The following is a 12,902-nucleotide window of genomic DNA, read 5'->3' as shown; positions in this document are numbered from 1 at the left end:
TTCTTTGTTCCTCCCTCTCATACCTACTTAGACCTTTTTAATACTCTTTGTGGTTGTAGGTGCACTAAATGATCATCACAGCCCCAACTGATGGCATGACACTGGGGGTTTCAATGTTGGGTCCTAGGAAGCCAAATGACACCCAAAATGAACACAAATGCTCCACTCTGTTACGGACAGAAAAAAAAGAAAATCAAATCAGAATCTCTGCAGTAGCCAGGACTGTGCTATTCATGGGACTATACAAGCAACATATTTTATTATGCTAGAACCAATAAACAGTAGGGCAGATCACCAGAACAAGATTAGTATTCTATCGTTCTTCATTTCTTACATTTTACTTTTATTAAAAGGTTTGTCTACTGCCAAAATTATATAGCATTTGCTATAGGATTCTTAATAGCAGTGCTAATGCTTGCCATCTGTTGCAATGAAAAACGCACTACATTTTATAACCACATTTATTACAAAACACGTCCCAATAGACGGCACATCACAAACATTAAACACTGAATACGCCTAACAGAGTTTAACTGCTGGACAGACAGGAATATGCACATGCACATGTACAGTATGTATAGATAGTACTTTAGTAGAAATACCTTTTCATATCACTAAAAGTGACAGCAGGTTACTCAAAAAAAACAAAAAAAAAAAAACAAACATTATCTCATATATATATATATATATATATATATATATATATATATATATATATATATATATATATATATATATATATATATATATATATATATATATATATATATATATATATATAAACTGAAAACCCACCGATTGATTCATCACACATATCCTAAACCCCAAGTCCTAGAATTTTGAAATTTGGCATTGAGGTTTGTTTTAGGGTCTAGGTGAGAGGAAAGAATAGATTTTGCAAAACTCCTACCCTGAGGGGGTAAAAGTACCTCTTAAATATTAAAATTTTTATATCTCAAAAATGATAATTTTTTCTTAGAATTGCCAAAATGTGTCAGTTTCTTTTTATATTTTTAAATTTCAAAAAATAGTATAAATGAAAATAAAACTATATACAGGTACAGGGTGGTTGAAAAATGGGACACATGCCAATTTTAAAATTTTCTTGCAACATTTTAGCAAAACATTTCTGAAATTTAATATTATATAAGAAACAGACATACTGGTTTCAAAAATTTAATTCACACAGCACCGGCAGCATTCAACATGTCCAAACATTCTTCCAGATAAAGTTTGACGTTCCTTTACCGTGATGGTAGGCGACGTTGCCAGTTACTGTGAAATTAACTATTTAAAATACAGTGACTAATATTTTTATGTGACGTTGCTGGTCAGTGCTGGTCTCTGTGTCTTGGCAAAGGGAACAAGCTATATTAATGCCTAAAAATGACAAAGCTACCAAAATAAATAACTGTCTTTTAGCAAAGCTAAATACACGAGATGACACATGATTCAACTGACTCAGTAGTAGAGGTTGAAGAGGCTGTACACTACCAGTAGAGTTCTTGCATAAGCTCAATCCTCCAGCCATTCCTCCACACAAACCTATTTTAAAGATAGGAGCACCAGTTATGCTTTTCAGAAACTTAAACCCTCCTAAACTGTGCAATGGTACAAGACTGCAAATAAAAGCTTTACACAAAAATGTTATTGAATCATGTATCTTTACTGGCTCTGGTCAGGGAGAAACCCTCTTTATACCACATATTCCTCTTATACCATCTGACTTTCCTTTTCAATTCAAATGCCTGAAATTTCTAACTAAAGAGGGTTTTATAATGACTATCAATAAAGCACGAGGTCAGTGTCTAAAAGAGGAAGGAGTGGATTTGAGGGATGATTGTTTTTCTCATGACCATCTTTATGTGGCATACTCCAGAGTGAGTTCACCTTGCTTCCTATTCATTCTGAAACTTGGGGATGCTACATCTAATGTTGTATCCAGAGAAGTATTTTAGTTCCTTGCTCAACAAGTGTAATATTCATATACAGTGCTGACTTTGTTCATAATCAAAAACTGAAATAAAATTGTGTCCATATTTTTATATCAGAGAGCTGCGGGTATTAGCTAGTATCATTCTATATGGCTCAAATACCATGTCGACAAGTGTCTTACAATGTCTTAAGTAATGTGATTGGTAGTATATTGCAATTTATTATTTCTTTTTGTTTGGCTATAGTTAAAGTTGAATTACTTTATCTACTGGCCAAAAAAAAAATCTATTATGCCTATTAAGAAAAACCCTTGTCTCAAGGTATCCCTTATCTGCTTTTTAGGTGAAATTGCGTATACGCACATACAACAACCAACAGGTCTGTCTGTCCATATAAAACAACTCCGCTTTCAGCGGTTCACTTATTTTCCAAGGACATTTTGTCAGTACAGAGTCAAATTTTCCCAAAATATCTTTACTGTAGCACACTGAACAAAGTCTTAAAATATCAATAACTCTTACTGAAAAGCATTGACGACTTTATGAACGTATCTATTTTAACACAGAGTAACATTCCAAGAAATATGAATTACGGATTAGTTTACTGTTTCAGGTTTACCTTGGGAGCGGTCACTAAAGCTTTAATGAAATGCTGGAGCAGTTGTGTATAGAGAAGCTGCATCTCTGGCACACCAGCTCAGTTCTCCTTAAAGTAAAAGTAGTCTCCTTAGAGTAAAGAAGGCACATATCTTGACATGAATGTAAGAGGAATGGAATTATGTAAGAGTTGGTCTGTAAGCTTAAAGTGAACGAACACATACTCGGTATTTATGTTACGCTAAAAACAACTTATGAGTGCATTATCTGTAAATTACAATATTTGATATTTCTCTGACACGATAATTTATTGTCAAAGCTCCATCCTGGCTCCATCATGGTCTAAACACAACAAACAGTTTTACCCTGAGATTAAGAAATCAAAAAGTAGCACATTAAATCAATGCCATTTCTATGTCACTTGAATTGGAATCTGTGGTCTATAAAAGTAATTGAGCCTGTTACAAAAGCATTTTCAAAAATGTGATGACTAAATCTTTGAAGAAATTTAAAGAATATTATATACACAGTGGGTATAGAAAAGAAAGAATCACCCTGCTTTGAAATCTTCCCATTTTTGTGCTTCATAGCCTTAAATGAAAACTCACCCCCCCCCCAAAAAAAAAAAAAAAAATACAGATTCAGATGCTGAACTTGATTAACATTCACTGCAATGATTCGAATAGGCATTTTTGTAGAATGACATTTACAGAAGATCTTGAAAAGACTTTTCTTCAGTTTTCTTTGTTTAGTTGGATTACTTTAATCTCTCTGTATTGTTGAAACGGAGATGAAATAACCATTTATTAAAAATGTTACAAAAACCACATGCTTTCAAAGGGTGTCCTAATGTTTTCACATGACTGTATATATATATATATATATATATATATATATATATATATATATATATATATATATATATATATATATATATATATATATATATATATAAAACTGAAAACCCACCGATTGATTCATCACACATATCCTAAACCCCAAGTCCTAGAATTTTGAAATTTGGCATTGAGGTTTGTTTTAGGGTCTAGGTGAGAGGAAAGAATAGATTTTGCAAAACTCCTACCCTGAGGGGGTAAAAGTACCTCTTAAATATTAAAATTTTTATATCTCAAAATGATAATTTTTCTTAGAATTGCCAAAATGTGTCAGTTTCTTTTTATATTTTTAAATTTCAAAAAATAGTATAAATGAAAATAAAACTATATACAGGTACAGGGTGGTTGAAAAATGGGACACATGCCAATTTTAAAATTTTCTTGCAACATTTTAGCAAAACATTTCTGAAATTTAATATTATATAAGAAACAGACATACTGGTTTCAAAAATTTAATTCACACAGCACCGGGCAGCATTCAACATGTCCAAACATTCTTCCAGATAAAGTTTGACGTTCCTTTACCGTGATGGTAGGCGACGTTGCCAGTTACTGTGAAATTAACTATTTAAAATACAGTGACTAATATTTTTATGTGACGTTGCTGGTCAGTGCTGGTCTCTGTGTCTTGGCAAAGGGAACAAGCTATATTAATGCCTAAAAATGACAAAGCTACCAAAATAAATAACTGTCTTTTAGCAAAGCTAAATACACGAGATGACACATGATTCAACTGACTCAGTAGTAGAGGTTGAAGAGGCTGTACACTACCCAGTAGAGTTCTTGCATAAGCTCAATCCTCCAGCCATTCCTCCACACAAACCTATTTTAAAGATAGGAGCACCAGTTATGCTTTTCAGAAACTTAAACCCTCCTAAACTGTGCAATGGTACAAGACTGCAAATAAAAGCTTTACACAAAAATGTTATTGAATCATGTATCTTTACTGGCTCTGGTCAGGGAGAAACCCTCTTTATACCACATATTCCTCTTATACCATCTGACTTTCCTTTTCAATTCAAATGCCTGAAATTTCTAACTAAAGAGGGTTTTATAATGACTATCAATAAAGCACAAGGTCAGTCTCTAAAAGAGGCGGAGTGGATTTGAGGGATGATTGTTTTTCTCATGGCCAGCTTTATGTGGCATACTCCAGAGTGAGTTCACCTAGCTTCCTATTCATTCTGAAACTTGGGGATGCTACATCTAATGTTGTATCCAGAGAAGTATTTTAGTTCCTTGCTCAACAAGTGTAATATTCATATACAGTGCTGACTTTGTTCATAATCAAAAACTGAAATAAAATTGTGTCCATATTTTTATATCAGAGAGCTGCGGGTATTAGCTAGTATCATTCTATATGGCTCAAATACCATGTCGACAAGTGTCTTACAATGTCTTAAGTAATGTGATTGGTAGTATATTGCAATTTATTATTTCTTTTTTGTTTGGCTATAGTTAAAGTTGAATTACTTTATCTACTGGCCAAAAAAAAAATCTATTATGCCTATTAAGAAAAACCCTTGTCTCAAGGTATCCCTTATCTGCTTTTTAGGTGAAATTGCGTATACGCACATACAACAACCAACAGGTCTGTCTGTCCATATAAAACAACTCGCTTTCAGCGGTTCACTTATTTTCCAAGGACATTTTGTCAGTACAGAGTCAAATTTTCCCAAAATATCTTTACTGTAGCACACTGAACAAAGTCTTAAAATATCAATAACTCTTACTGAAAAGCATTGACGACTTTATGAACGTATCTATTTTAACACAGAGTAACACTCCAAGAAATATGAATTACGGATTAGTTTACTGTTTCAGGTTTACCTTGGGAGCGGTCACTAAAGCTTTAATGAAATGCTGGAGCAGTTGTGTATAGAGAAGCTGCATCTCTGGCACACCAGCTCAGTTCTCCTTAAAGTAAAAGTAGTCTCCTTAGAGTAAAGAAGGCACATATCTTGACATGAATGTAAGAGGAATGGAATTATGTAAGAGTTGGTCTGTAAGCTTAAAGTGAACGAACACATACTCGGTATTTATGTTACGCTAAAAACAACTTATGAGTGCATTATCTGTAAATTACAATATTTGATATTTCTCTGACACGATAATTTATTGTCAAAGCTCCATCCTGGCTCCATCATGGTCTAAACACAACAAACAGTTTTACCCTGAGATTAAGAAATCAAAAAGTAGCACATTAAATCAATGCCATTTCTATGTCACTTGAATTGGAATCTGTGGTCTATAAAAGTAATTGAGCCTGTTACAAAAGCATTTTCAAAAATGTGATGACTAAATCTTTGAAGAAATTTAAAGAATATTATATACACAGTGGGTATAGAAAAGAAAGAATCACCCTCCTTTGAAATCTTCCCATTTTTGTGCTTCATAGCCTTAAATGAAAACTCACAAACCAATATTTTTTACAGCTTTACTTACTCAATGCAATCTACAGGGTGGTCCAGATCTAATTATACAGATTCAGATCGTCTGGATAACTCTGACTTATGCAGGGACGATTCCAGTTCGGTGCAAAGACGATTCTTCATGTCGTCATTTCACACACTTCTCGATGGTCCGGGATTTTTCGGATGATTTTCTATGTAATAAACTTATTAAGTTATAGTGTAATGAAAATTGGATAATTAGATCTGGGCCACCCTATAGAACATCCAAGTGAAAGATATCACAGCTGCAATTCAGAAGAATTTTAAAAAGCAAAAAACAAGAAATATAGGGTGGTCCAGATCTAATTATGCAGATTCAGATCGTCTGGATGACTTTGACTTATGCAGGGATAATTCCAGTTCGGTGCAAAGGCGATTCTTCATGTCGTCAGTTCGCACACTTCTCAATGGTCTGGGATTTTTCGGGTGATTTCTATGTAAAAAACTTATTAAGTTATAGTGTAATGAAAATTGGATAATTAGATCTGGGCCACCCTATAGAACATCCAAGTGAAAGATATCACAGCTGCAGTTCAGAAGAATTTTAAAAAACAAGAAATAGTGAGATTAATAAAGGATCACCTCCTCCTAAACTCAATCAGGTGTAAGTAAGCACCATTCCCATTGCAGACCATGGTTACTGGCTTCCTTCCACCTGTGATAAATTGTAATCTGTGTGATTAGTGAAGCTGTTCCTGAAGCATTCATTCTCTTGCTTGGTAGTGCAACTGACGGTAAACAACTGACTAGGGGTGGCAAGACACTTTCAAAAGATCTCAGGGATAGAGTTGTGGACAGACATAAGGCAGGCAGGAGATGGATACAAAAACATCTCAAAAGCTTTATTAATCCCAAGGAGCATAGTAAAGTACATAATAAATAAGTGTCAAGTGTTTGGTACTACTAGGACCCTCCCTGGATCTGGCCGTCCCTCCAAACTGTATGGAAGAGAAAGGAGGAAACTGGTAAGAGAGGCTACCAAGAGGCCAAAGGCCACTTTGAAGGAGTTACAGGATTTTATGGCAAAGAGTGGTCATTAATGGTGTACATGTGACAACAACTTCACAAGCGCTCTACAATTGTGGCTTGTTCGGGATGGTTGCAAGGAAGAAGCCACTTCACAAGATAGGCCACATTATGGTTCGTTTGAGCTTTGCCAGAATGCACCTTGAAGATTCTGATGCCAAGTGGAAAAAGGACTTTTGGTCAGATGAGACCAAAATTGAACTATTTGGCCTCAATACCAAACAGTACACCAATGCAGCTAGCTCACCATCCACAACACACCATACCTACAGTAAAGCATGGAGGTGGTAGCGTCCTGTTGTGGGGGTGTTTCTCTGCCGCAGGGCCTGGGCTCTCGTGAGGGTAGAAGGAAAACTGGGGCAAAATACCATCAAATTCTTATGGAAAACCTGCTACCCTCTGCCACAAAGTTGAAGATGGGCATAATCTTCACCTTTCAACACAACAATAGCCCGAAGCACACAGCAAAATTGACCATACGGTGGCTGAAGGAGAAAAAACGGAATATTCTTGTGTGGCCCAGTCAGAGCCCAGACCTAAATCCCGTTGAAAATCTTTGGAAAGATCTGAAGATAGCAGTCCACTGACGCTCACCATCCAATTTGACCAAACTTGAACAGTTCTGTAAAGAAGAGTGGGCAAACAATGCAGATGTGCAAAGCTGAAAGAGAAGTATCCCAACAGACTCAAGGCCGTCAATAAAGCAAAAGGTGGATGAACAAAACAACATTGACATTGGGGGTGATCCTTTATCAAGGTCAGTAGGTCTTGTTTTTGATTTTTTATAATTTTTAACGTAGCTGTGATATCTTTCATCACTTGGATGTTATTGCTGCACTGAGTAAGTAAAGCTGGGAAGAAATATTTTTTGTGTGCGTTTTCATTTAAGGCTGTAAAGCAAAAAAAAAAAATGTGAATATTTCGAAGGGGGTGATTCTTTCCTATACCCACTGTGTGTGTTTGATATATATATATATATATATATATATATATATATATATATATGTATATATATATATACACACACACCTAGAATATCTTCTAGAATATATATGCATTCATTCTTTAAATATATAGTGACTGGTATCCCACACCTAGAATATCTTCTAGATTATATGCCTTCCTAGGATGGTTACCCAGTCTAGCCAATTGCTTACTCTTCTGTCCTTTCTTTCCAGACCGTGTCTACCCTTGCTGCTGCTTCTGAGAAAGGGAACCTGCTCAGTGAGGAAGACTTTGTGTTCTTTTAAGCTGAAGGGTGGAGCCGGAGCTCATCTTTTGCCAGTTGCTACCCATGTGCTCATAGGTTGAAGATAAATTCCTGTTGAATAAACTCTAAATGCCTGTTTGTACCTGTTAAATAATGTTGATATTCTTTGGAAACCCTATCACCAGTGCAGTTCTACGACCCAGAGTCAGGTATTTGGTTGGTATGCCCAGTTGATTTCATACAAGGGACGCTATTGGCGGATGATTGAGAAGCTAACCAATCGGAGCATGCAGTTAAGTTCTCCTGCCTGAGAAGCTAACCAATCAGAGCACACAGTTAAGTTACTGTGTGCTGAATGCAGTGTTAACCAGGAAGTCTCGTCTCGCTCATTCAGCATCGTGTTTCGCTGTGTAAAGAGTTAACTTTTGTGCTCTTTTGTGTTTATCTTTGTGCATAGTCAAGCCCTTTATTATGGCTCCAAAACGATCTGCTCCTGCTGCTGCTTCAGGGGCCGTGCCCAAGCGCCAACAGAAGATGTTAACGATTGCCAAAAAGGTAAACGTTTTGGATATGCTGAAGGAAGGGAAAAGCTACACAGCTGTAGGACGCCATTGCGGCATCAATGAGGCTACGATTCCTTTTATTTAAAAAGTAGTAAAGGAATATAAGATCTACAACCGCAGTGTCCTTTTAACCAGGGTGCAAAAGAGTTGTAAGTGGATGTAATAAGGCAGTAATCTAGAGGGAATCTGCTTTAGGGATTTGGATTAAAGAAGAACGGTGGTGCTACACAGTCGCCTGAAGTGGCTCCTTTAGAAGAGCTGTAACGCTCTCCCTTGTTGTGCGGTAAAACTAAACTAATCGTTATCGGACAAGTCATTGTGTCATTATTGGTGAGTAACCTTAATTAATTTTCTACTTACAGTACTTAGTACATGTACATACATTTAGTATCACTGTACACACATTCACTGTATACTATTTTTCTTGCATTGTACTTATTTATTGCTGGTGGCCTGTATCGTAATGGCTGTAACATATGTGATATCGGTGACACTCGATATCTTTAAAATAATATTTAGGTTTTACTGTATATAAACAGTGCATTTACATACATAATTTCAATGAATCTTACCTAATATCTAAGAGAATACAAAGGGATTGTGCTGTATTACTGTGCGGGGAATATTTATAAACAGTGTGGGAGAGTTTATAAGGGCTTAAAATATATAAAAATAACCATACAAACATATGGTTTCTACTTCATGATTTCACCTATCGCGGGGGGGTCTGGAACGCAACCCCCGCGATCGAGGAGGGATTACTGTAAACTGTTTTAAACTTCTGTTCATAATCAAAACTTCTAACTTTTTTTCATTTTTCAAACACTGTTTAAGGTTCTTTATTAATTAACCATGTGGAGCAAAAAAAAAGATAAAAAACTATTGATATATTACATCACTGTATTTCTTGTTCTTTGCTTGCAGAGCTTTACTGCAGCAACACCCATTATGCAGAGACTTAATGACTAGAACAAAAAAAGTGTCAGCAGCACGTTTGTGAACAATGCAGTCAAATGTGATGTCAGCTGAGGTTTCTTCTACAGAGAATTCTCATAATCCTCTGATCAACAGGAAGAAAGACACCTATAGCATGCAATGTGAGCTGCTTTATTTTTACTTATCAAGTATGCATGGAGAATTCAGTGTAAATTCGCCTTCGAGCACTCCTGCCAGATGAATGGGAGCGACAACCCTACTTGCAGTGTGCCGAGTTGATTGATTTTCATTTGACAGTCCCTTGAAAATTACATATATCATATCAACCTCCTTTTTCCTTTGCAACAATAGGATACCTAAAATGAACCCATGTTCTCCAATTTCTTATGGTCAGAGACACTTACATCAGAATATACAAGCAATTTATTTGATTATGCAAGAACCAATAAACTGTTACAAAACAAAACAAAAAACCTTGCTTCCAATTAATTGGCAATATATAGCACAAAGAACAAAAAAATTTCAATAGTACAGTGTACTAATTCTTTCCCCTTAATTCTAATGGCAAATTCTGCATCAAATTTACCATTACTAGCACTTGCCTTTTTTTTGCGATTGCCACTCTCTCGTTGCACAGCCTTCATGAGCTGCACCAGCCGATCAACAAAGGTCTGTTGTGCCGCCAAAAGGGAGCGCATGACACGGACACTCTTGTCACCCTATTGGAAGACAACTTTCACTTAGCATCAGGGTCGGAAACAGAGTTTTAGCAGCATGCACCTTGGACTTCTACATTACCTTCAAAAGTGCCTGGCTAAAGCGCCTCATGACATTGAGGTACATGTCGTGTGTCTTGGGATCCCTCTGCTGCGTATCTTGATCTTCGCACTCAACAATTACATACCTGAGACACAAAGTGGTAAGTGGAAACATTAATATGTTTGTATTTTAGGTTTCTCAAGCAAATGCAAGAAAGCGACTTACCAATAGAGATAGTTGGCGAGTGTAGAGTTCTTACAGGCACGTGAGATGAGAAATGTACATAGGTCTGGCTGTGAGAAACAAAACAAAAAGAGTCAACATCTTAAAAGATTAGTAATTTAGTAAGGAGCGGACAAGAAAGATAACTCAAGGAACTTAATGCCTTATACCTTATTAGTGATACTCGACATATGAGGTGCTATAATATTATTATGCATTTATCTTAATCAGATTCAACCTCATATTCAAAAGGAAAATTAAATACACCAAGAAATCTAATACCTCTCCCCAGCAGTCAAAGGTTTTACGTTCAAAGCAAAGTAAGATCAGTGCCTTCTCACCTCTGAAGTGTCACTGTCGCTGCCTTCCTTCCATTTGGTACTGGAAGTACTGAGAGGTGGGGAAGGGGCAGGACTTGCCAGTATCTGTGAACTAACAGAAATTAATGAAGAATAAATTAAAACTCATAATAATTCTTGAAGTACTGTAAGCATAATTGACATAAAACAAAGGTAAAGTGAAAACTTTGTAGCCAAGCTTCTGCCTCAACTCTCACCTGCACCTCCATATCCTGATAAATTATAATTTCCAAACAGAAATCTAGTTATCTTTAGGCACATCAACTTCAAGTCTCTGCTCATCTCCTACCACCTCAAACAGCAAATCCACCTCTTCCAAAATAGTTAATGTTCATTAGGAGTTCCATTTCCCTGACCCTTATAACACATCAGCCTCTTAGAGAGTTGGCACTGATCTTCAGTTCATCTCCTAACAAAATAAAAACCAACTATATTCATTCCATTAATTTACTCGTTCGCTAACCCTTATAAGCACAGTCTGGTAATTTTACTTGCTCACTCAAAGAAACTGAAGAATCCCTAAGTTCATGCTCACCTCTATATCTCCGGCGCTGCACTAAATCCAATTATACATAGACATCACTTTGCAGGTACAATCTTAGCAATAATTTCTTGTCCACGTTATGACAAAATTATCTTAAAATGATTCGTAAAAAGCAAATAGCCACTAAGGAAAAGATTTTAAATGATGTGGTATGTGAGAAGTGGTTGCATACAAGGTTGTAGTTTTATATAAACAACATCTTTGTATCCTATGAACAATTACATTCCAAATTTAACTTTCCAGCTACACATTTTTTTCACTATCTTCAAATTAGGAACTTTGTTAAACAGAATCTGCCCGATTTTCCTCGTCCATGCCGGAAAAAATATTACTCAATTCTGAGGACTTAGACACCATCTCAGCAATATATAAAATTATTTTACAGTCCCTCCCTTTTAAAGATCCAAGAGGACGATGGGAAAAAGATCTCTTAATCAATATATCAGAAAAGGAGTGGAAAGTAGCAATGCAGAGATTTCACTCAAGCTCCATATGCGCAAAGCATACAATTATTCAACTCAAAATTATATATCAAGCACATCTGTCTCGACTAAAACTCTCCAAAATGTTTCAGGGCAAGATCCAACCAGTGTATGCTGCAACCAAGTCCCAGCCTCACTGGGTCACATATTTTGGGCCTGCACCAAACTAACATCATTTTGGACCAAAATTTTTTAAGTACCTTTCAGACAGCCTTGGTGTCACAATCCCTCCTAACCCATTAACAGCTTTGTGTTGTGCTTCCAGATGGGTTTCAAGTGGAGAAAGACAAACAAACTGTGACTGCATTCACTACACTTTTGGCACGCAGACTTATTTTGTGGGCGGCACGGTGGCGCAGTGGTAGCGCTGCTGCCTAGCAGTAAGGAGATTCGGGTTCGCTTCCCGGGTCCTCCCTGCGTGTAGTTTGCATGTTCTCCCCGTGTCTGCGTGGGTTTCCTCCCATAATCCAAAGACATGCAGGTTAGGTGGATTGGCGATTCTAAAATTAGCCCTAGTGTGTGCTTGGTATGTGGGTGTGTTTGTGTGTGTGTCCTGCGGTGGGTTGGCACCTTGCCCAGGATTGGTTCCTGCCTTGTGCCCTGTGTTGCCTTGGATTGGCTCCAGCAGACCCCCATGACCCTGTGTTCGGATTCAGCGGGTTAGAAAATGAAATTGGAAGAATCCTAACTCTCCTCTTTTAAGTCAGTGGGAAACTGAGGTTTTATATTATTTGAAATTGGAAAAAAACAAATATTCAGTTAGAGGATCTGTACAGAATTTTTTCAAAACTTGGCAGGGTCTAATCAATAATATTTTTGAATAAGCGCTTAAGGCACCGAAGAGGCAGTTATCTCTGCATTTCTTCTTCTCCATCCATCTCTATTGCCCTATTAAACTCATCAATTTAGGTATGTTTACAA

The 12,902-nt window shown here is 36.7% G+C and overlaps 1 protein-coding gene across 2 annotated transcripts in view; it reads right to left on the bottom strand.

The window, feature by feature from the left end:
• The window catches only part of pik3c3 (phosphatidylinositol 3-kinase, catalytic subunit type 3), an 81,880-nt gene that overhangs the window by 30,884 nt on the left and 38,094 nt on the right, over window positions 1–12,902 (bottom strand). For both annotated transcript variants that reach the window (XM_039751990.1, XM_039751991.1), the window contains 4 exons: window positions 10,938–11,028; window positions 10,600–10,667; window positions 10,414–10,519; window positions 10,218–10,334 (listed from right to left, as the gene is read on the bottom strand). In XM_039751990.1, the coding sequence (XP_039607924.1) occupies window positions 10,218–10,334; window positions 10,414–10,519; window positions 10,600–10,667; window positions 10,938–11,028 (382 nt within the window). The remainder of the gene's footprint in view (window positions 1–10,217; window positions 10,335–10,413; window positions 10,520–10,599; window positions 10,668–10,937; window positions 11,029–12,902) is intronic.

The sequence above is a fragment of the Polypterus senegalus genome, chromosome 4 (assembly GCF_016835505.1).
Source record: "Polypterus senegalus isolate Bchr_013 chromosome 4, ASM1683550v1, whole genome shotgun sequence".
Taxonomy (NCBI): domain Eukaryota; kingdom Metazoa; phylum Chordata; class Cladistia; order Polypteriformes; family Polypteridae; genus Polypterus; species Polypterus senegalus.
Note: the sequence above shows the minus strand (reverse complement) of the source record. Positions and strands in the feature narration are given on the sequence as shown.